The sequence below is a fragment of the Antrostomus carolinensis genome, unplaced genomic scaffold, assembly GCF_000700745.2.
Source record: "Antrostomus carolinensis isolate BGI_N321 unplaced genomic scaffold, ASM70074v2 scaffold31177, whole genome shotgun sequence".
NCBI lineage: Eukaryota > Metazoa > Chordata > Aves > Caprimulgiformes > Caprimulgidae > Antrostomus > Antrostomus carolinensis.
Window position 1 is genome coordinate 30,852 of NW_010325975.1, and position 20,715 is coordinate 51,566.

General features: G+C 42.6%; 1 protein-coding gene across 1 annotated transcript in view; it reads right to left on the reverse strand.

Annotated features, from left to right (window-relative positions):
- The window catches only part of LEF1 (lymphoid enhancer binding factor 1), a gene marked incomplete at its 5' end in the record, with an annotated part of 68,920 nt that overhangs the window by 10,450 nt on the left and 37,755 nt on the right, over window positions 1–20,715 (reverse strand). The window contains 6 exons of the mRNA XM_010171430.1: window positions 3,099–3,147; window positions 7,269–7,376; window positions 10,041–10,203; window positions 10,912–11,034; window positions 15,211–15,301; window positions 19,128–19,260. Of these exons, the coding sequence (XP_010169732.1) occupies window positions 3,099–3,147; window positions 7,269–7,376; window positions 10,041–10,203; window positions 10,912–11,034; window positions 15,211–15,301; window positions 19,128–19,260 (667 nt within the window). The remainder of the gene's footprint in view (window positions 1–3,098; window positions 3,148–7,268; window positions 7,377–10,040; window positions 10,204–10,911; window positions 11,035–15,210; window positions 15,302–19,127; window positions 19,261–20,715) is intronic.

The window sequence follows — 20,715 nt, forward strand, 5'->3', positions numbered from 1 at the left end:
CACCATTTCATCCTTCTCACTTACATCACCGTAATTACAGCCCTGGCTGATCTCCTTTGTGCTGATCTCGAGATTCTTTCTTTGGTCTTGCCACCTACTCATTTCTGATTCTTCTCAGATAACAGAACACTTGTCTCCTTCCCAGACCTCCCACCCTCCTTCCCCCTCTTCCTTGCACCATCCATACAAGCAAGAAAGCTAGTGTTTTCCTGTCTTCAAGAGCTCTCTGCGGCACTCACTGAGAGGCATTCCCAAACTTCTTATCTCCATCCAGTAAAGACTACAACAGCTCTGCTGTGGGCCTGGTGAGATATTACGCTTGTGGGCAAAACATTCTTTGGATTAGGCTTGCAAAGGGCAAGAGTCTTAACCTTCATAAGCTTACTTTGAAGTCTGGCTGATTCAGGTTCCCTGAATCATTCTGTGCATTTACTTCCTGCTAGAGCACATCTGTACATCTCCAGTGGAGAGCATTCACTCCGCACGCAACATTTAGCGAGGCTGCCTACATGCGCATATATGAAGTCAACAGCACACTCCTTCAGTGGAAGGAGGTATCTACTGATCTCATACTCCATGTTATAAACTGCATGAGAAGGGAGAGACAGGTATTACCAACAGTTTCCACATCATTACAGAGCTTAAGGGGAAGGAAGGAAAGGGTGTAGAGGTAAAAGGGAAAAAGAAGAAACCCACACACTCAGAATATTCATCCTCTTCTATTTCAACTCATTCACTACTATGGAAAAAGCAAACAGAGAAACCCCAACAAAAGTAGTTCAGTATAGGCAAGGCAGTCATCCTTAGATTGTGAGGCATCCAAAAAAACAAATATCCTCCAGTTTCTAACTGCCACTTGAACCTCTGTTGTATTCTGATCCTGAGCCAATGCTCTATGTCAATTCAGATAAAATTATGTGTGTTTTGCTTACTGGTACTGAGTTAACATCAAAGGGAAAAATACTCACAACAATCATGGACCTGGGCAACTAAGCTGAAATATCAATTATAAAACTCAAGGTTAAAGCACTTGCTTTTTTTTTTTTTTTTAAATAGGTATAATACTCACGGTCGTCACTGTAACTAACGACACTTGACAGCTACATTTGTTGTGTAGGCTACAGAACTCAAATGCTGCAATCCACATCTAAAATCAGCATGACTCAGGCATATTGCAAAGGGCAAGATTGCTTGCCTGAAAAACTTTTGCTTAGCAGGAATTAAAAAAAGAGCACACATTTTGCCTTTCACTTTAATTCAGCTTTAAAAAAAAGCCCAAAGTCTTAAACCCAACCAAGTTTAGACTAACCAGTGTAATGGCATAACTACAGAAAAGGCTTGAATCACACTGACTGACTAACTTACAAGCTGCACAGAGCAACCTTAACTTGGCTTTCTCTGGCTGAAAGTCCAAGCAGAGCAGAGGGCCAAGAGGAGCTTTGCTCACCACTCTGAGTGCCAAGGGGATCATGTGGCCAAACAAGGCAGAGGGAGAGGGGATAAAGAGCCCATTTCTGTTACAACACACCAGTAAGTTTAGAAACTGTTGGGTTTTTTGTATGGTTCCTGGAATTCTCAGGGATCTCCCAAGAGCAGTCTGGGTTAAATAGACAGTGTAAATGCAACTATTATGTCAAATGAATGCCATTCCTACTAGAAAATGTATCACAGTGAGAGGAAGAGAAAGACCAGCCTTCCAACACAAACACTGAGAAACAAGGATCTCACTGTGGTCCTGTGTGCACTCACAAGCAGACAAGATGGTGTTGTTGGATATGTGCAATCACTAGTCATTCCACCTTCTAGGCAGATGATATGATATGAGATATGATACGATATGAAATGAAGAGAAAAAACACAGGCTGGAAATACAACAACAACAAAAATACCCAACCTGCACCACACATGAAATACCACTGTACAGTTGAGGGAGAAATTCTTGATATAACTGCAATACAGTCCCATTTTCTTAGCAGATGTTTTGTTAGTATACAAGTGAATACCTTTTTTAAAAGTGTAGCCAGCCAGCCAGCATCTTGTAGATGTCAGCACATAAAGTGTACTCCAAAGCCAGCGTCTAACCTGCTCTTATGAACTGTGACAGTCTGCTGGCTGGGAGGGTTTGCACTGCTTAATAAACCCATTCCTGTGCTTCACAGGCAGCCTTGCAGCGAGTCAGTGAGGTATGGTCAAATTGAAAATATTAAGGTTAAGAAGTGAAATGGTGAACACCTAATAGATAGCCGGTATAAAAACCATCAGTAGTCGAAGTAACATCAGCTTTGGGATATGATGTTTCTGCAATTTTTGCTAAATTCATATTATTGCATGAAGTTTATAAGAAAGCTTATTTCACAATTCAGTTTTATCAGGAAAGCTTTAGAGATGTTCTTACCATGCTTCAGATGTAGGCAGCTGTCATTCTGGGGCCTGTACCTGTAGAAGATTGTTTTCCTTTAACAAATTCCTGTTACAGAGTTTTTGCACATTCCAAATAAGTTTGTTTGCTACAGTATCACATGGATTTTTTGGTGTGGTTTTGGTTTTGTTGTTTCATTTTTTTTTATGGTTCTTATACCAGCCATTTTTGTTGGGGAAAACAGGGTGTTTCTTTGTATATATTTTACAGGCAAAGAGGAGACCTCACTGATGCTTTTAGCCAACCTATTAGGCAGCTGTTAGTGTACACAGAAATGTAAAATACAGCGATAAAAAAAACCACAGTGACTACAAAAAGGTCAGTGTAAAGTTTCCGGTGTCCCATAATCCCACACAGTATTTGAGATACAGTTAAGTCTAAGGATGATACAAAACTGATTGAGGAGAAAAACAAAAGCAAAGCAAAGCAGGACAGTGATTGCAGCAAGACATAAGTTCAGCCAAAGATGTTGACGCAGTCAGAACTGCTGCACAGAAAGGTGTAAGGGAAAGGAGACGTATCGTGTGCATTTTCACAAGCTTGCATTCAAAGTGAAGCATCTTAAAACATCCCTCAGAAGCAAATGTTAGAGAAAAGCACGTAAAAACTAAATGGTGCAAGCCATGGTTTCTAAAATATACCTGAGGTGAATGATAAAGAAGAGTTGGTCATGGCCTACCTGATGCTGATTCCTGCAACTTTTCTCTCTTCCTCTTCTTTTTCTTCCCCTGAAAAATAGGCAATTTTACCACACCATTACACACATAGAACTTTTTTTTGTTGCTCCCTCACCTCACAGCACTGAAACAAAAGCCATCTACACACTGAGAAAGCGGGTAGGAAAAAAATCCAATTGTTTTCAGAATAACTAAACCCTTTGCTAACCCACTCCCAACTGTTTCAATGGTAACAAGGTTTGCTTTCAGCATCTATGGAGAAATATGCACATGAGCAAGACACATTTTTATATCCACGTGGAATTACAATTTCTGGCAGTTTTTCAACACTGGCAGCCACAAGCATCTAAAAGACTTCTTGCACTTAATAATCTGATGACACATATGTTGATATTGTAATTTATGGCTCTTACAAGAACTCTTCACACATTCAGATACTTACACTGTCATACATGGCAACAGCTGACAGGGTGTTGAAAGTACCTAGGACGACCATGACTTGTCCCCAGGGTGCAAACCAGCCAAGTAAAACTGTTCTGATAACGCTCATACACTAACAAAAGCCAAGTCTTGTATGGCTGCGCCCAGAGAACGTGCTGTGCAATAAGGAAAGAGCAGACTGTTGTACAGCGGAGCACCCTCAACGTGACCGAGGTGCAAGACAAAAAGGGACGTCAGGCAGCTGTCATTCTTGGACACCACACTGGCACCAGCATGCCGGTGCAGGCTCATTGCACCAACCCACACACTCAGCCTTCTCCTGCATCCCCATCTATGGCAAAGGCCAGAGCTCCCAGTTTGCAGAGTCTTTCAGGAAACAAAAGGTCAGTTTAGACTCATGATTTTAAACGTCAATCATCTTGCATTGCCCTAATTGCCATTTTGATATTCCTCTATGTGACTTCTCTTTATTGTCCTGTACTGTCAGTCAAAGTTGGGGTTTTTTGTTTGTGGGTTTTTGGTTTGTTTTTTTTTTTTAAAGTTATATCCATTAATATTTTAAAGAAGCCTTCAAGCTGCCAGGACAGGTTCTAACAGCTAATCTCGGCAACCCTTGGTGCAGTTACTGTAAGCAGGACTGCAGCCTGCTGTCCATCCTTCTGCCCCCCAGCCAGAGGTTACCCCACTCAGCATTGCTGGCAGCCACCAACACATGTCCTGGTGCAGACCATGCCATGCACAGTGGCTACAAACTGGAAGGGCTGAGGTGGAGGAACACATCTTTCCATTAGTTAACTCTGCAAGGTGATGGGATGGACAACAGGTGATGTGAGAAACCACCTTGAACCATCGCAGTGCTCACTGACGGACAACAAGTGAGGGGCCCAAATACAGGCTATGGTGAAGCTGCAGCAGATGAATTTGCCTATAAGAAAGCTGGGGAGGGACTTTTTACAAAGGCAGGTAGTGATAGAACAAGAGGTAATGGCTTTAAACAGGAAGAGGGTAGGTTTAGATTAGATATTAGGAAGAAATTCTTTACTGTGAGGGTGGTGAGACACTGGCACAGGTTGCCCAGAGAAGCTGTGGATGCTCCTCCCTGGAAGTGTTCAAGGCCAGGCTGGATGAGGCTTTGAGCAACCTGGTCTAGTGGAAGGTGTCCCTGCTCATGGCAGGGGGGGTGGAACTAGATGATCTTTAAGGTCCTTTCCAACCCAAACCATTCTATGATTTAAATAGTCTCCAGTCTGCTCTGGCAGCACAGGCCTGCCTGACGTTTAAGCTTCTGTCCTTATTTATCCTGAGTCTGGCAACAGGGCTGAGCAATGCCTTGTGAGTGAGCTCCCAAATATGAGACCAAGACTGGAAGCTGGAAAGCAGATTTCAAGGGCTCTGGGAAATCCAGAGTGATGTGCTTTATCATTTAGGCACCAAGGCAATACTGCTGCATTAGTGCAGATGTTAACATGGAAAAAATATGCAAGGAAAATGATGTTTTATTCTCTATGGCAGGCTGACTTCAGGGGCTAAAACATACTGCAAACTGATCTGAGATCCACCTATGAGATAATAGAACTATGGAGGAACAGAGGGAACTGCAGGGCTGAAAACTAGTTGTCAGCATTTTCAAATGAAGTAGTTTCTGACAACTCCAGCACATGCAGACACTATCACATTATGAAAACACTGTGCTCCTCGTGACTATCACACAACTTTGCAGGACTACTTTGGGTGTCAGTAATAAAAACATAATAAAAAGCACACGGATATTGTCAACAGTTGAACAGCAATGCTTAACATTTTCTTGAAATTTCTGAAATCCTGAATGACCAGGCAAACCAAAATAGAAGAATTAAAACCAAGTAGTACATATTTTTTTTAATTGTACTGTTTTGTGAAATTCAGCCACATGAAACAGAAGAGTCACCCCTAAGTCACTTCCAACTCTCAAAATAGTGCAGTAATATCTCTGCTAAATGAATAACATTTCATTTTTTGGACTGCTCAAATTAGAAAAAAAAATGAAGATGAAAAAAGATGACATATATCCAGAAAGGTTTCAGTGACAAACTGTGATCTACTATGATCACCTTTTCACCACCACTGCAACAAATATGTGCATTTCTGGAGAGAGGAGGACTGCAAGAGGAAGCTAGCAGAGTTCTCCATTGTAACATACAGGACTGGAATTTGTCAGAGCTATACTTCCACACAGGATGTAGGTTGGAAGCACATCAAAGAGAGAATTCATACGTGCCACCTTACATGCTCTGAATGTCTATCAAGGCATTTAAGAAACTGCAGGTCCACTGCTTCTGCTACATGGCAGCAGGCTGCGGCAGAACACGTCAGGTTCTCAAAGTCAACATGACTGAGCATCACAAGACAATCTTAAAGGCTGATGTCCAGTAAGCATGAGCTAACAAGGCTCCAAAGTGGTTTGATTTTCCAGAAAGTAAGTTAAAGACAATTGAAATCCCCTTGTTTCCAGGGAGTATATCACTAAGGCCCTATTTGTTCCCAGGTATATTTCAAGACAGCTCTGCCAAGGCAGTCTCATTACTGGAAATAAATGTAAGGTCATGACAACTCATCTGCTAGGAAAGATGACTGTATAAAACAGGCAGAAACAAGCTGCTGGGGCTTACAGTAGTGTCTGTGCTTACAAAACTGGGCATGGACATCAGCAAGACCAAGGCATTTGCTTCAGAGATGATCATGTAGTTTCTGTGTCAATGCCTTCCATGCCAAAGATCTCCCTAAGAGATTCTAGCTTACAATGAAAATTTTGTTTAATCTGGACAGTAGCTGTGCTGGATTGGAAATGTTGGGTACTTCTACAGTTTCTGCTAACACTGTGTTTAGGTGCCTCATACTCTTTAATGTCCACATCACTGAAGTGGAGAAGTACTACTGCCCACCTAATACAGATGGAAAACTGAGCCAGATAGAGCATGTACACTTCCCATCACAGTAAATAAAGTCAGAGCTGACTGGGGGACAGGCAGGAGCCCAGATCTCAGGTTAGGATCATTCTCTCAGGATTGCAGCTTGCGAGTTTCATAACATAACATATGACTACACTGACAGCTCATCGTAAGCACAATAGTATAACTGTGCAGTCCAAGCTTTGCAACGTGCTATTAACACTTGTTTGATATTTTATTATAAAATAAAAGTAATTGTAAGAAAACTTCTTAGCTTCACCAAACAGTGTAAATGCAGGATCTATCATGAAGCTTACTTATACAAATTTTGCAGGCTTCATTTCAGAGAGGGACCATTTTGAATTACTTTCAGCTAAAGTTCAGTTTGCATTAAGATCCCTGGGCTTTTGGTTCTCTTGAAAGAGATACTTCTTTTTTGCTCAGGTCTAAAGAAGATTTCTGGATAGTAAGTGATCAAATCGAAAATTATGGAAAATTCACAGCTGTATGGTAGAACATAATCCTTCAGACAGTACTGGCAGTTATATTAGGAAAAAAACTTTCAATGCTAATTTTTTTCCCCTCAAAAACTGTAACTCTCATAAGAAGCATCTCAACAAAACCACAAAATCTCAAATTTTCTGGATGCTTGAAGTGCAAACAAATATAAGGCTTATGTTATATGTTTGTGCATCATTCCTCCATCCTGAACTTTCCACATGTTAAAGAGAAAATGAAGAAAGAAGAAACAAGTCAGGTAAAAGGAAGTTAATTTTAAAAAAATCCTTTGAGTGAGCAACTTACATAGTTGTCTCTTGCAGACCAGCCTGGATAAAGCTGCATGTGTAGCTGCCTTTCTTTACGAGCTAGTTCATAATATTTCGCTTGTTCTTCACGGGAGAGAGCATGCCACTGCAAACAAAATAAACACAGCATTAGACTAGAAGATAACTCATACCTAGACAACAGATGACATGAGCAAGTATTTTTGTGACTTTGATTCAGTCCTTCCCCACTGCAAAAATGAAATTCTTTAGCAATTACAGGCACCCATGTTTATTAACCAACTTTCAGGCATTTGTGAGCTCTGCAACTGCCAAGTGCCTGGAGCAAGACAAAAATCATTTATGGAAACAGGGCTCACCAAATAATCTGCTCACAGAACCATGATCTCCCAACACTACTTTAAAAAAAAAAGAAAAAAGAAAAAAAAAAACAATAAAAACCCACCCCTTAGCTCCTGACAAAACAGAAGGGTTTTGTGCTGCTTTTAAAGGGCAGCAAGCTCCTCGCCACAGAAAGCTTTGCTGCCTTGGTTTTAAGCAGCAGCTACACACAAGTTTTCAATGCCAACACAGAGGCATTGAAAGAGGCAATGCCCATTTCCAGGCACCAGCAGTCTCTTGTTCTGAGATCAACCTCTAAGTGTTGAGCTTCAAGGTACCTGCTTTCTGGTTTCTTCTTGTTGTAATAGAAGAAAATAAAATGGCAACTGCAAAAAGTTTCTAAGATACAGACACCACAGAATTGTAGTTTTCCAAATTAAATGAGTTGACCTCTGTAGCCAAGTTGGGATAAACTTCCTGCTCTTATGTACTTTAAAAAAGACAAAACAAAACAAAACAAAACAAAACAAAAAACCCCGCATCCATTTCAAAACATCACAATCTGCACATTTGAAAAGGCACCAGCTATATCAGTATCTAATCATTTTGTTCTTGTTGAAACACCTATCATGGACCTGAATGAAAAAGACTAAAGGCCTTTTATTTAGAATCAGGTTCCACTGCTGCAGCATTAGACACGTCTTCTGGTTTGACTTTGACAGCATGCATGGGAGAATGGGGGGAGAAGATATTAAAAAAACAAACTAAGACAAACATGAAATCATTAAGACAGTCATGCAAAAATAATTTACAGAACTAGGATTTCAGATCACATCACATTTGTATGATTTAATATGTCGGGTTTTTTTACACGTCAGAAGATGTGAACTAAAGCGCTTGCCTGTCTTAACTTGGCAAGTTCGATGTGTTACTGAGAGCACAGCAGTTCAGACTATTCGCAGCTCTCAAACTCCACATGTGCAATCCAAAACTGGAAGGTAGTGAACATTCTGCCATGGCATCAGAGAGCCCAGCAGCATGCAAAGTGTCAGCTCTTGAGAACAGAGGTGGTTCCTTTTCCAGAGCAGCACAGGGTATAGTAAATAGTGACCAGGATGACTGAACACAAAACATTTGATAATCAATCTCCAAGCAGTTATATTGGATAACTCATGTGTTGCTTGTACCACAGTAAAAGTGGAATTTGAGGTACTTTCACAGAGAACAGGAACTTGAAAGTAGCAGTCCAGGCTGTGGAGAAAGCAGGCTATGGAGCACTGCAGCTTGATTCATTACCACAATGGAGATAAATAAGCAATGCCCTCATTCAGGTCAAGAAAACAAGGCTGACATACTAAGCAACTAAGATCAATTACTGAGAGAGTGAGAACAAAAACATGATCCTAGAGATTTGGATGAAAGAATGGAAAAGGCGAGCATTGAGATGTCCTTTAAGAGAAGGTAACAAGAACATGAGAGAGAAGGCAGAAGGCTGCAGCAACCGAGACCAGTACCAGTAGATTTCTGCTGTTAGGGGTTGGTGGGGGAAGTCCAGATTGTAACAGAGAAATAGCAGTTAAGGTCATGTACTGACTTCCCACATAAAAGTACAGGGTTTTCAGAGAGTTGCAGTGCCTGTCAATACTGCCTTAGTCAGTGCTCAAGAAGAGGGGTTCACTGAGCAAGGGGATTTGAATAACCCCTACTTGAACTCAGACTGATACAAAAGTTGTCCCTTTTCTCATTTCCAGGACAATCAAGGGCAAAATGGACATTTACCTCTGCTGCATTCCCTTGGAAGAACATGAAGTCTGTAATTGTGGGCTGGCCTGCATCTTTTTTCCTGAGCATGGAAAGAACAAAATATGCCTACAATACCACAGAAGCAAATGTCTCTCAGCAAGGCTCTGGGACATGTACCAGGATCATCAGTACTTGGCTGGTGACTTTAAAGACATTCAAAACTTGACTGGACAAGTCCCTCAGCAACCTGAGGTAACTGGACCTGCTTTGATCAGGTGTTGGGCTAAAAGACCTCCACAGGTCCCTCCCAACCTACATGACTTTACAACTGGACCATGTTATATTCACTTTTGAGTTCCATCTCTAGTGGTGTCCAGTGTTCATCTTTAATGATCCCCTCCTGCTCTGATGGATGCCAGCCTAAATGAGGATTCAGAAGGTGATTTGAATGCTCCTTTCATGTGCGAATGAGGATATTTCATGCCTGAGGTGCTGACACCATAACATGAGTGGAACAGGCACCAATTTGATAACGTTGCTAATGCTGAAAAAAGAAAGTCAAGATACTCCTTTTATTTTTAGCTGCACGTTTTATCTTCTATAGCTAATTTGATAGTTGCACATTAGTTAGCACCTCAAGCAGAAAGTGAGCCATCACACCCAACTACAGGGAAACACACACAAATTAGCAGCACACGTGAGTACACACACACCCTCCCGTACATACCCTTCTGCCAAGAATCTGGTTGATAGCTGCGCTTTCTTTCAGAGTACATTCTGCTACAACGTTCGCTCTCATTTCTTTCATGTACAACATGAAAGCATTCAGAGGTTTCTTAATATGAGGTCTTTTTGGCTCTTGTTCTTTTCTCTGTTCGTGCTGAGGCTTCCTAAAACGTGGTGGGGGAAAGGAGGGGGAAAAAAAGCATCCATTTACCTTCAGCCTAAAAAAACACCCAATGGAAAATTACCAGCCTGCGGTTACAGTAGCATTTAAGTACTAAGAATGAGAATTTCAGTGGTCATGTCCCATTCACTTTCATATCTTTTCAGAGAATTGACTTAATTTAATACTCAAGGAGGATGTCAGGTTAACATTCTCTAGTAAATAACATTTGATCTGTGAACCCATTCCAAATTCATCACTTGTCTCACTTCCCTTTTTGAAAGGCTATCCACAGTACCCTAGAAGACCACTGCTACAGGCAGGAGAATAGCTCCTCATCCACTTCTTTCTTAGGCCTTTTGCCTTTGAGTACTAAGCAATGAGGCTGCTTTTTACTAGTAAATTTTCCAGCAGAAGTTCATGAGTTCACACTCAAGCAACATTCACAGGTAGATGGGTCCATGATTATGTCTGAATCAAGATGACTGTTGCTGATATTTTAAAAGTGCTGGACTGGAATAAAAAATGGCTTCATTTCTCATTACTCTTCCCAAACAGTAGCCCACATCTCCCATTTTAGTTACAGGAGAAGAGTTAAAATTCAAAGAGGTCACAAAAGGCACTTTTTTTTAAATGTCTTTGACTCTTCTTCAGATAGAGTAAATTCTCAAACATTTAGAGATTAAGGGCTAGTGCAGAAAGGCAGACTCACACATGCATTAGCTCACTGTCGTTGTGCGGATGTTCTTGTTTTACTTGAGGTGTTACAATAGCTGGGTGAGGGATTCCAGTTGTGTGAGGGCCTGGAGGACCAGGAATCATGTGATGTGAAAACCTAAAAGAGAAAACAAAGGGAGGTCTGTAACCCTACTGAAGACAGGCATCAAACACGTATGACAGCAGCGAGTTTCCCCAAGAATGCAAACGCTCACTATGGAGCTTGCAATGGACGACAAGTCTTTAAGAGTGCATGAAAAAACACTTGGCTAAGATTTGTGCATTGTAGCCCATTTACTCAAGAAAAGCAAAAAACCCAACCAACCAAACAAAAAAAAAAATCAGTCAACATTTTGGTTGTAAAGAAGTTATTTTATTACCTTTCAGGCAAACAGTTTTAGTAATGCAAACAAGAATCATTCAATGGTTGTCCTGTTGCACTGACTAGCAATAAAAATACGCATTTCTTAACCAAAGACTATTTCCACTCCAAGATATAAACATTCTTAAAATATCCACCACCAGCCAATGCAAAGGAGGGAACTGCCATGCAGATACAAGTAAAATAAAAGAAGAAGAGTCTTTTCAAGAAGTCCCTGATGGCTCTCTAAGGAATCTCTTACTTTTCAAGGTATTTAAGCTAAAAAATTTTAACATCACTTCACCTGAACTCACTATCCTTTCCCCAAATGCTTAAAATAAAAATAAATTTTAAAAATCCTCCATTTTGGAAGAAGTGGGGGCAGTGGGGGTGGGGGAGAGAAAGAGAGACATTTGTTCTAAATAAAGCTTCCTTTCATTTGCACAAGGAAAATTGAAAAGAAAACCAAAGTACCACTAACTCAGTCATGTCACCCTCCTAATTCCGGTCATCCTCAAGGATAGCTGAGGTGGATCTTGAAGGTGCTGAGCCCAAGTGTAGCAGAACACCTGCATGCTTTATTCTGAACTGGTGGAAAGTACCATCAAAAGCAAGCTCATGGTCCAAATGTTTGCTGAATGAGTGCAGGTTAAGGAATGGCACCCAGCCTCTCCTTTCTCCATTCCCTAGTCTCCTTGCCCCTTTCCTGCATGCCATCTAAATAAAGCAAACACAAAGCCCTGTAGCCAAATCAAGTAATTTTATTATGGAGAAAGAATGAGGTTTCTTCCCAATCACCCTGAAAAGCACATGCTTATAATTTCCCTGCAAAGAAGTGAAGGGACAGTGATAATCCAAAGGAGCCCACACAAATAGAAGCAAGAGAACCCACTTATCAAGTGGCTTGCCTTAAATGCCCGTGCAAGAGGATGCGTCTTCCACAAATCACACCAAAAAAAAAACCCCAAGAATGGTATATTGCAACTTTGGGTACACCAAGCACAGGATGCAGAAGCTGTCTTTAGAGTGCGAAAGCAGAGGAGAGGAGGTCTGGAGTGTGTCATGGCCAAGTCTCAATTAGCATCGCTTGCTTGCGCTTAGACATAAAGACACAGTGCCTGATTCACACACCAGTACAAACACACTGTGCTGGCATCCCTTGCCATTAGTGGCTTTGGGCTATGAAATACCTACTTGCGAGCAAGTTCCCACACGGAGCAACACCCTAAATGATTCAAGACTAATTACCAACCACTTTGAAATTAGAACTAGAGAACGCAGACTAGAGTGACAATCCACCTGGTTGCATACTTGCATGAGCAAAACCCAAGGATGCATGCTCTATGTTGCATCTAGAAATGAACCAACAACTCATTTCAGATGAAACAGCTCAATTAATTGTTGACAATTCACCAGTGCTCCTAATTGCAATACTTCAGAGACTGCCAAGAAAATGCTGAAAGAGACCAGTGTGGGATCCAGGCAAACTGTATATACACAAATAAGTTAAATAAAAAAATGTGTGCATAAAGTTTTAGCTGACTGAAAAGCAAGCAAAGGCAGACTAAGATGCAAGCAGAAGAGCAACTTGCCCTCTAATGCCAGCAGTTACTCCCCAGTCAGTCATTCACCTCCTACACCTACCTGGACATGGAAGGGTCGACTGAGAGTGAGGATGGATAGGGCTGCCTGAATCCACTCGAGATGGGATATACAGGCTGACCTTGCCTGAGGTCACAGAAGAAAGGAACCCATCAATCATACGATACGGTATTCAATAGTTACTCTAGAGTTACAAGCACTTGATGGGAACTCAGTACTAGTCACAAATAAATAGTAATAGGTAAAACTTTCAAGAGTTCTACAGTATTTGAAGCTAATGAATATTTGAACACTTTGGACTTTCTGCCTTGCTATTGAAAAATTCCCAATCTAGGTTTCCCCTGGGGAGGAAAGCAAAACAACCACTCTTCCTCCCCGAAAACACACATACACACTCCTCTAACCCTCTCTCAGCTAGTTTTAAAAGCACTGGAATCAGATTTGGTTAACTAGCTCCTAGGAAAGAGGCATCTTATTCCAAATAGTTCTACTGTAGATCAGCGCAAGAACACCAGACTGAATTATTAAACTAGAAAACCTTTTGAACAGTTTTATTAAGTCTTTGAAAACTTAGGACTCTCTCCATTTGCATCTTTTATAGTGAGGTACAAGTGGACAGCTTTTCTAAGAAATTAGATGTTTGATAAAAAACCCCCACAACAACACAAGTCCATCTTAACTACTTAAAAGTTCCATTAAGAGAAGCCTGTGTGAAATCATTATCTCCTTTATACTTCCACATATGTAGAATATTTTGTCACCAGTCTGTCATTTGGACTCTAGTTCATGACTACATTTTGTTTACTTTCAGTTAGCAATGGTTCAGGTGGGGACTACAATTAACACCCTGAAGTTGCATGCTATGGTAATGCAAACAAATACCAGTTCAGCCCAAATACCTGACTCGGCTCAGAAAGACCACGCATGCATCAATCTTATTCAAACAGTTATGTATTGACTGGGAGATCAGCATTTCAGAGGAGAAAAAAAGGTATATTGGCCTTTGTAAGGTTCAGGATACAGGTTTCACACTTGGAGTACCTTATGGAAAGTGAGCAGTGCTCAAACTTCTGTGATTCAAAGGGAAGAGAAAAAACAAAACAAAACAAAACAAAAAGTGAAGGAATTCTCAGCAGTGCCACCACACAGAAGGCAGCTGGTCGCTGTACAGTCTAAGGGATGGCTGGGTACGTCCTGCTGTCTGTGAGTGCTGCTGAACACATCCCCCCAAGCCTTGTAAGATCAGATCTTGTCTCTCCTTTTTTCTTTTCCCTCTTCCCTCCCCCCAGCCTCTGCATCAAGAAACGATTCAGAAGAAAGGATTGACCACATCTGGAAAATGAATGCCAGGGACTGCCTGGTGGTGGTGGAGGTGGGGAGTCATCTGAGCAGCAACGAACAGGGAAGGAGGTGGAATAACTAGAAAAATTGAGTTGGATACTTCCATATTTTAGTTTGGCATCTTATAATAATTTGTTTCAAAAAGGCATGTGGCACTTCCTGAAAGGTTTGCCAGCAATACAGCATTTCACCATCTTCTGTTCTCTACTTTCGCTGCCTGTTGTCAGCTGGATCATGTTTCCTTCCCATAGACACATTTAAAAATAAAAAAATCTGCATTGCTCGTTGCGTGGGCACAGACTAGTCAAGATAGAGATTCTAAAGCACTGAAATTGTTGCTGAATTTCCTTATTCCCTCCTCTGACAGAACTGAGGACAAGTACCTATCTACCCCAAGCAGATGTGAAGAATCCTGCCAAATGGATTACTCTGAAAACACCACGTTTCCTCCAAAAGGAAAATAACACCCTGAGTGGCAGAGAGAGACCCTAAGAGGGCTAGTACTAGGAAAAGTAGCAAAGTCTCCCAATGACAGAGGCTTCTCTCCATACAGAAACTGTAAAAAACAGCAGACTACAAAAGTTTGTTCTCCATTTTGGTGCAGTTTCAAGATTTCCCCCCACACACACACTTCAAAGTTCCTCTTACCTTCCCTCCCCTCAGTAACTGCAATTTTGTTTATTAAAAATTTACATTTAATTCCTTGAGAACTGTCTTCTGCTATCTTTCCAAATGCCAAGAGCCACAAATCTGAGCCATAAGAAATATACAGACTTCAAAGTGCAATCTACACACTTCAATTTCTGTACATGTTTAAAAACCAGATTCAATTCATTCCAAAGACCAACATTTTTTGATCTTTTCAACTAAAATAACATAGTAATTTCTTATTCCAATGACATTCATATTTTGTAAATGCTGTGATTGATTCAACAACAGCAAATGGTGTGAGCATGCACCTTTGTCTGAAAATAAGCTAGAAGATCTTACCAGCCAAGAGGTGGTGTTATCTGTCCAACCCCCCCTGGAGACAAGGGATAGAAGGTAGGGAGATCAGGAGCTGGAGGATGCCTGGACATGCCTGTCAAAGAGCACAGAAGAGTGAATGACTTTTCCCCTCAAAATACTACACGTGAGCTCCAGTTCACAGCTAAGACAGCCCATGCTATGATGGAATTAGCGTTCTGGATCAGAAATAACCACCTTCTTGGTTAGTGTTAAAAGCAAAAGGCTACCCATGCCACCTTTAAAATAATACACATGATATTGCAATTCAAAGGGAAAATACTGGAAAAAACAAAGTGGAAGGAGGGAACAAATGTGTGGGTAAGGGCCTGCTTAAGTTTAGATCTCCTGTCAAGCACGTTAGGTAAATACTGTTCTCTCAATGGCTTCACCAAACTTGATCAGATCCCAAGGACCTCTTCTAACACAGCACGAAACAAGAGGAAAATAAAGCATTGTTAAAGAGGCAGCACAGCAGAGCTATTAGATTAGGTAAATTGCTACTTGTACATTTTCGCGAGTTCCCTTATGGATTCACAGATTTTGGAAACTTGCTACCACAGAGGATCAGTGGTTAATTAAGAATCATTTTCAGGCCTGTAATGGTCACACTTGATATGATTCATTTGGCTTCCAATTGTCACTCCAGCTCCAACTAAGCTCTTCATCAAGTTGACTCCTGCGGGCTCCAAGGTCAATCTGTTTTGCATTGGTAGTATTTCATGGAAAAATAAAGAGTCCCATCAGAAATGATCCATCAGCTCACATTCCCCAGAACACAGAGTCCTACAACTGCAAGAATCACCTCAAGATTAAAGCTAATCCTCGTCCCAAAAGGGTCCGCGGTCTCCATTTTTCACCTAAACCTTGTGCCCCCAGGAGACATGGAATTACAGTTGCAGAGGCCACAAAGACATCGGTTTATTTAAATGTGTTTGGGGAAGAGGGGGCTGAAGCAGAAGGAATTGTTAAGTCTACTTCATATGTTAAATCAGCTGCTTTAAAAGGGCATTAAATATTTATGTGGTGGCACTCCAAAGGTCCAAGACTGAGTGTGTGCTACCTTGAGAGTTGGTTTATAGATTGATGCTACTGATTTATTTCCCCCCTCTAGTTTGTATTTAAATCTTCTGAATTTAGTTATAAGATTTGAAGAATATCTTTCAGGATTGTACACAGAAAAGGATGGAAAACAATACTGATGGTGTTACTGTCTCAAAAAAGCTAAATTCTCAGACTTGGGACCAAAAACTGAAGCTCATATTTTTGTCCAGTTGTCTTCTCAAAGGTGTAAAACAGCTGGTGGTTGACAGGAGAGGGAATACTTTATATATCCCAGGGTTTTTATGTGAGAGGGAATGCTCTTTTAGAGCAGTTAAGGAAAGAGAAAAAAAAAAAAATGGTGAAAAACACCCCCAGCCTCTCATTTCTCTCCTCTCTACTGACAGTTGATGCTCCTGGCATGACAACATGAGCTGGTTCCTGCCAAACCAAGTTCTGTGCAAGGAGCTGGGATGCTCCTTCCTCAAAATCTGCATTTGTGACCCATGAAGATGATGCTGCTCTTTCTGCACTGTGGTTATCGCTAGTCCAAAACCTGTGGCCCCTTACAGGGGGCTGTCAGCTACCTAACACCCAGCAGGAGCATATGCAGCTACTGCACAGCCAGCGCTCTCTGAAGCAAGTTCTTGCTCACAGGAAGGTTAAGAAAAAAATAAAATAAAGTAAAAGGGAAGAAAGAAGTGACCGCCTTTAGAAAGGTGGTGGCAGTGTGTCCATCCCAAAGCGTCTGGGGTACAAGAGGCAGCACCCTGGCATCAGGGCTGGGATGCCAGGGCAGTGCCTCACTCCAGACCCATGGTGGGAGGCGAGGACCGAAACAATGGTTGGAGGCGTTTGGCACAGGACCTGAGAGGGAAAAAAAAAAAAAAAAAATCTTCTCTGCAGCAACTGCATGGGCCACTTCACTGGGGCTGCTCCCACACGCCAGTGGCGCCGAAATGGGGAACATAGAAGGACCACACACATCAAGGAGACCGTCACAGCCAAAACCAGAAGTCTCCAGCCTGTGTTATCCAACCCTGTCTTCACCAGAGGCTGAGCAAAGGAATCGAGTTCAGGAACACCGCAGAGGCATAAGCTCAGCACCACAGATGCCCCCAGCCACCCCCCAGCAGAGCCCATCTCCAGGCTGGTGCTTGGGGACAGGTATGTGAGTGGTGGGACACACCAGGGCTGGACGGGGGAGAGGGCAAGAAGTGGCAGAAGGGAGGGTGGGCAGCAGGAACAACAAACCAGATGTTGTTCAGTTTGGGTCTCCAGGAGAGGAGCACAAAAATAAACCAGGGGTAAAGGCAAAGAACTGAGGTGCAGGAGGACAAACCCGTCATGCAGGAAGTGAAAACCTCTTGAGCTCACAAACTGCAGCAGCGGGCTGTGCCCCAGCCATCGCAGCCAGCTTGGGCAAGAGGTGGAAATCCTGTTCTCTAATGCGTGGCACTCCTGGGATTTCAAGGAATGAGCACAAATATCCTTTTCCTGGGCACTGGTGTAAAGGAGGAAGACAAATGAGGACAGAAGGTCTCCATTTGCTTCTTCCAACTCGGAAAAATATATTATACATGTATTCACAGGCCGGGTTTTCCAAGCAGTGTGCTTTTTGTATTCCCCCTCCCTAAAAAAAAATCCAAAACCCAAAAAAAACCTACTCCGAAACCAAAAAGCAAACAAAAACCCCAACCAACCAACTAACCAACAAAGAGCAAAAAACACATAGAGCCACAAGTTCATGGTATTTTCTGCATAGGCTATGTTATTGACTGCATAGGAAGGCCAAAGTAAAAACTAGGCATTTAGGGAAATCAGAACAAAAAACGTCTCCCTGAACGATGGTGGCTAGACACCTCTCCAGATAAATGAGACAACTGTGCACATGAATGTGAACCCAGGTAAAGCAGAGCTTCACAATCTTGCCAACCAAGTATCATGCCACGTGCTTACCTGCTTACCCAACCCTGGGCTCAGCCCTGTGCCACCCTGGGTCAGTCCTCCCCTGGCACCCCGCCATCAGCCATCGCATCCCCCCAGCTCCCACACCCAGTGCAAACAAACACACCCAGGGGTTTCCTGAGGAGGGTCTACCAGGGCACTGGGCAGGAGCTTTCGGTGCAGGCTGGGCTCGGCACCTCAGGGTTGTCAGTGCCTTCCCAGGGGCCTGCAGATTGACCCAGAGTGGGGCTGGTCTAACACCCCCAGAGGAGGATCTGGGGGGCTTTTTGGTTGGTTTTAAGGAGCCCTAGGGATGCAGAGAAAACCAACACCCGTGACTTTGGCACCTAAAATTATGGCTTCAGCAGAAGGCAGTGGGCATCATAAGGTTTAAAAATGTCATGCTTGCAAAGCCTTAACCTGCGCAGGCTCAAAACTGTATTTTATGGGCTACTCTTCAGTTATGTCAACTGATGTACAGAAGAATTCAGACAGCCAGAATACAAGGACATAAAATACAATTTTGAGTAAAAGGGAGAAAGAAAAGCTTTCAATAACATCACTATGAAGTGCTCTTCTCATTTCTGGGAAGGTGAGGGATGATCGTCATTTCCCCATCTGCAACACTGCAAGCCTCGGGCACCACAGGGGGTGGCGAGGACTGGCTGCTGCTTATTGAGACTTTAAAAGATCCTGACGAGTAAAGCAAGCCTGAATTATCACATTAGAAAGAGCATGAAGATTTAAACAACCAAGTTAAATATCAGCACCATGGCAGAATTACCATCTCTGAAAGCGGGCATGCAAGTCTGAAATCCTCCCTCTAAAATATTACAGATAAAGCTCTATCAGCAGCACAGGGGTCACCAGTACCACTCTGCATCCCCCACAGTGCTGGGACGGGTCAGGCTCACCTTGTTTGGAGCTGACGTCGGAGGGGATGTGAGACGGGTGCGACCCTGGGGAAAAGTGCTCATCGCTGTAGGTGATAAGAGGGGTGAGGGGGTGAACCGCATGAGAAGGCTGTACCACTGGCACCTTGTTTGACTGCAAGAGAAGAAAAAAGTTAAATTAAATTGTGTTAGTGAGGTGAGGCTTCTGTGTTACAGAGGAAAACAAACAAACAAACAAAAAACCCCCCAAAAAACTAGACACACTTCCAAAATGCAATTTTTACATATTTGTATTACTGAAGGGAGGGAAACAGATGGACAGACACAACTTTGGGGCTGTGGGGTGGATGGTAACCAAATTTGCTGCCAGAATCTACATCCTCAAACCACTGGTGCCTGAGGAGGGATGTGGGCATTGAAGAAACAGAGGGAAATGGGTGGGACCTGGGAGCAGGAGGAAAGGTGCTTGGGAGACCTGAAGATGGGGCCAGAGAAGCGATGGCCAGAGAGCCACAGGGCAGAAGGAGCACCACACCAGACGGGCAGGTACCACACACCAAGGGCTGTGACTGAAGGACAACAGAGCCAGCAGCAGCACTGAAGGAACCCTTCAGTTATAGGTTCAGCATTAAAAAAAAAAAAAAAAGTATAAAGTGTAAGTTCGCCACATCTCAAGCCACATGAGCTTCACTGACTTCACTCCTCCTCTCCATCTCTCTCCTGTGTGACTGTGGCATGGAGCAGCAACGACAAGCCCCCGGCATTGCCAGAGGGTACGGCAGGTTTTTCCCCTGGCTATTTTACAAACTCCACTTGAAATTTCCTGGTCTGGGTAGCAAGCAACAGAAAAGCCACCCTGAGAAGCCTAATTTCATATATAAGGGGTTGGCAGTGGCCTCTCAGAAGGGGCTAGTCAGGGAGGAGACCTGCTGACAGCCCAGGGATGGTGGGAAGGCCTCTTGCTACATCACGCCAAGGAGAAATCAAAGTGCTGTGAATGCCTGAGAGGGTCCCAAAACGGCTGCCGTAAAGCAACCTCTGGGCAGGCCAAGAGACAGGCTTCCCAGTGACCCTTCCCACAGAGGAGCAGGGGAGGGGGCCCTCGGTGGGACTGAGGGATGCTGCCCAAAATCACACTCTTGGATCAAGCCAATGGGACTTGTCCGTCCCAAAAAAATGTGGCCATAGTAACACTGATTGACACACAAGTTGCTCTTCCCATGGCGGGATGAGCCATAGTGTCAATGTCAGCGTTTAACAGGCACTTCTCATTTGTATCCTGCCACTTTGTACCCTGACCCTTAGCAAAAATTATTATGCTCCAAACAGGTTGATATTATTATTTATATTAAAATAATGAGAATTTAAAAATAATTAAAAAATAGTTCTTCAGAAAGAAATGCTGCTAAATCTTAGCAATGACAGTCTGTCAAATACCAGGAATTCAGAAAAAAAAAAAATAAAAGGCCAATGAAATTAGCTTTCTTAGAGCTCACTATTGAACTCCCAGCATAAACAGATGTTAGGACAATACTCCAAGTACCAACCTAGAGATTTCTCTGGACTTCTCGAAGCAGAAGGGTTATTAAACGGACAACTCAATTTATTG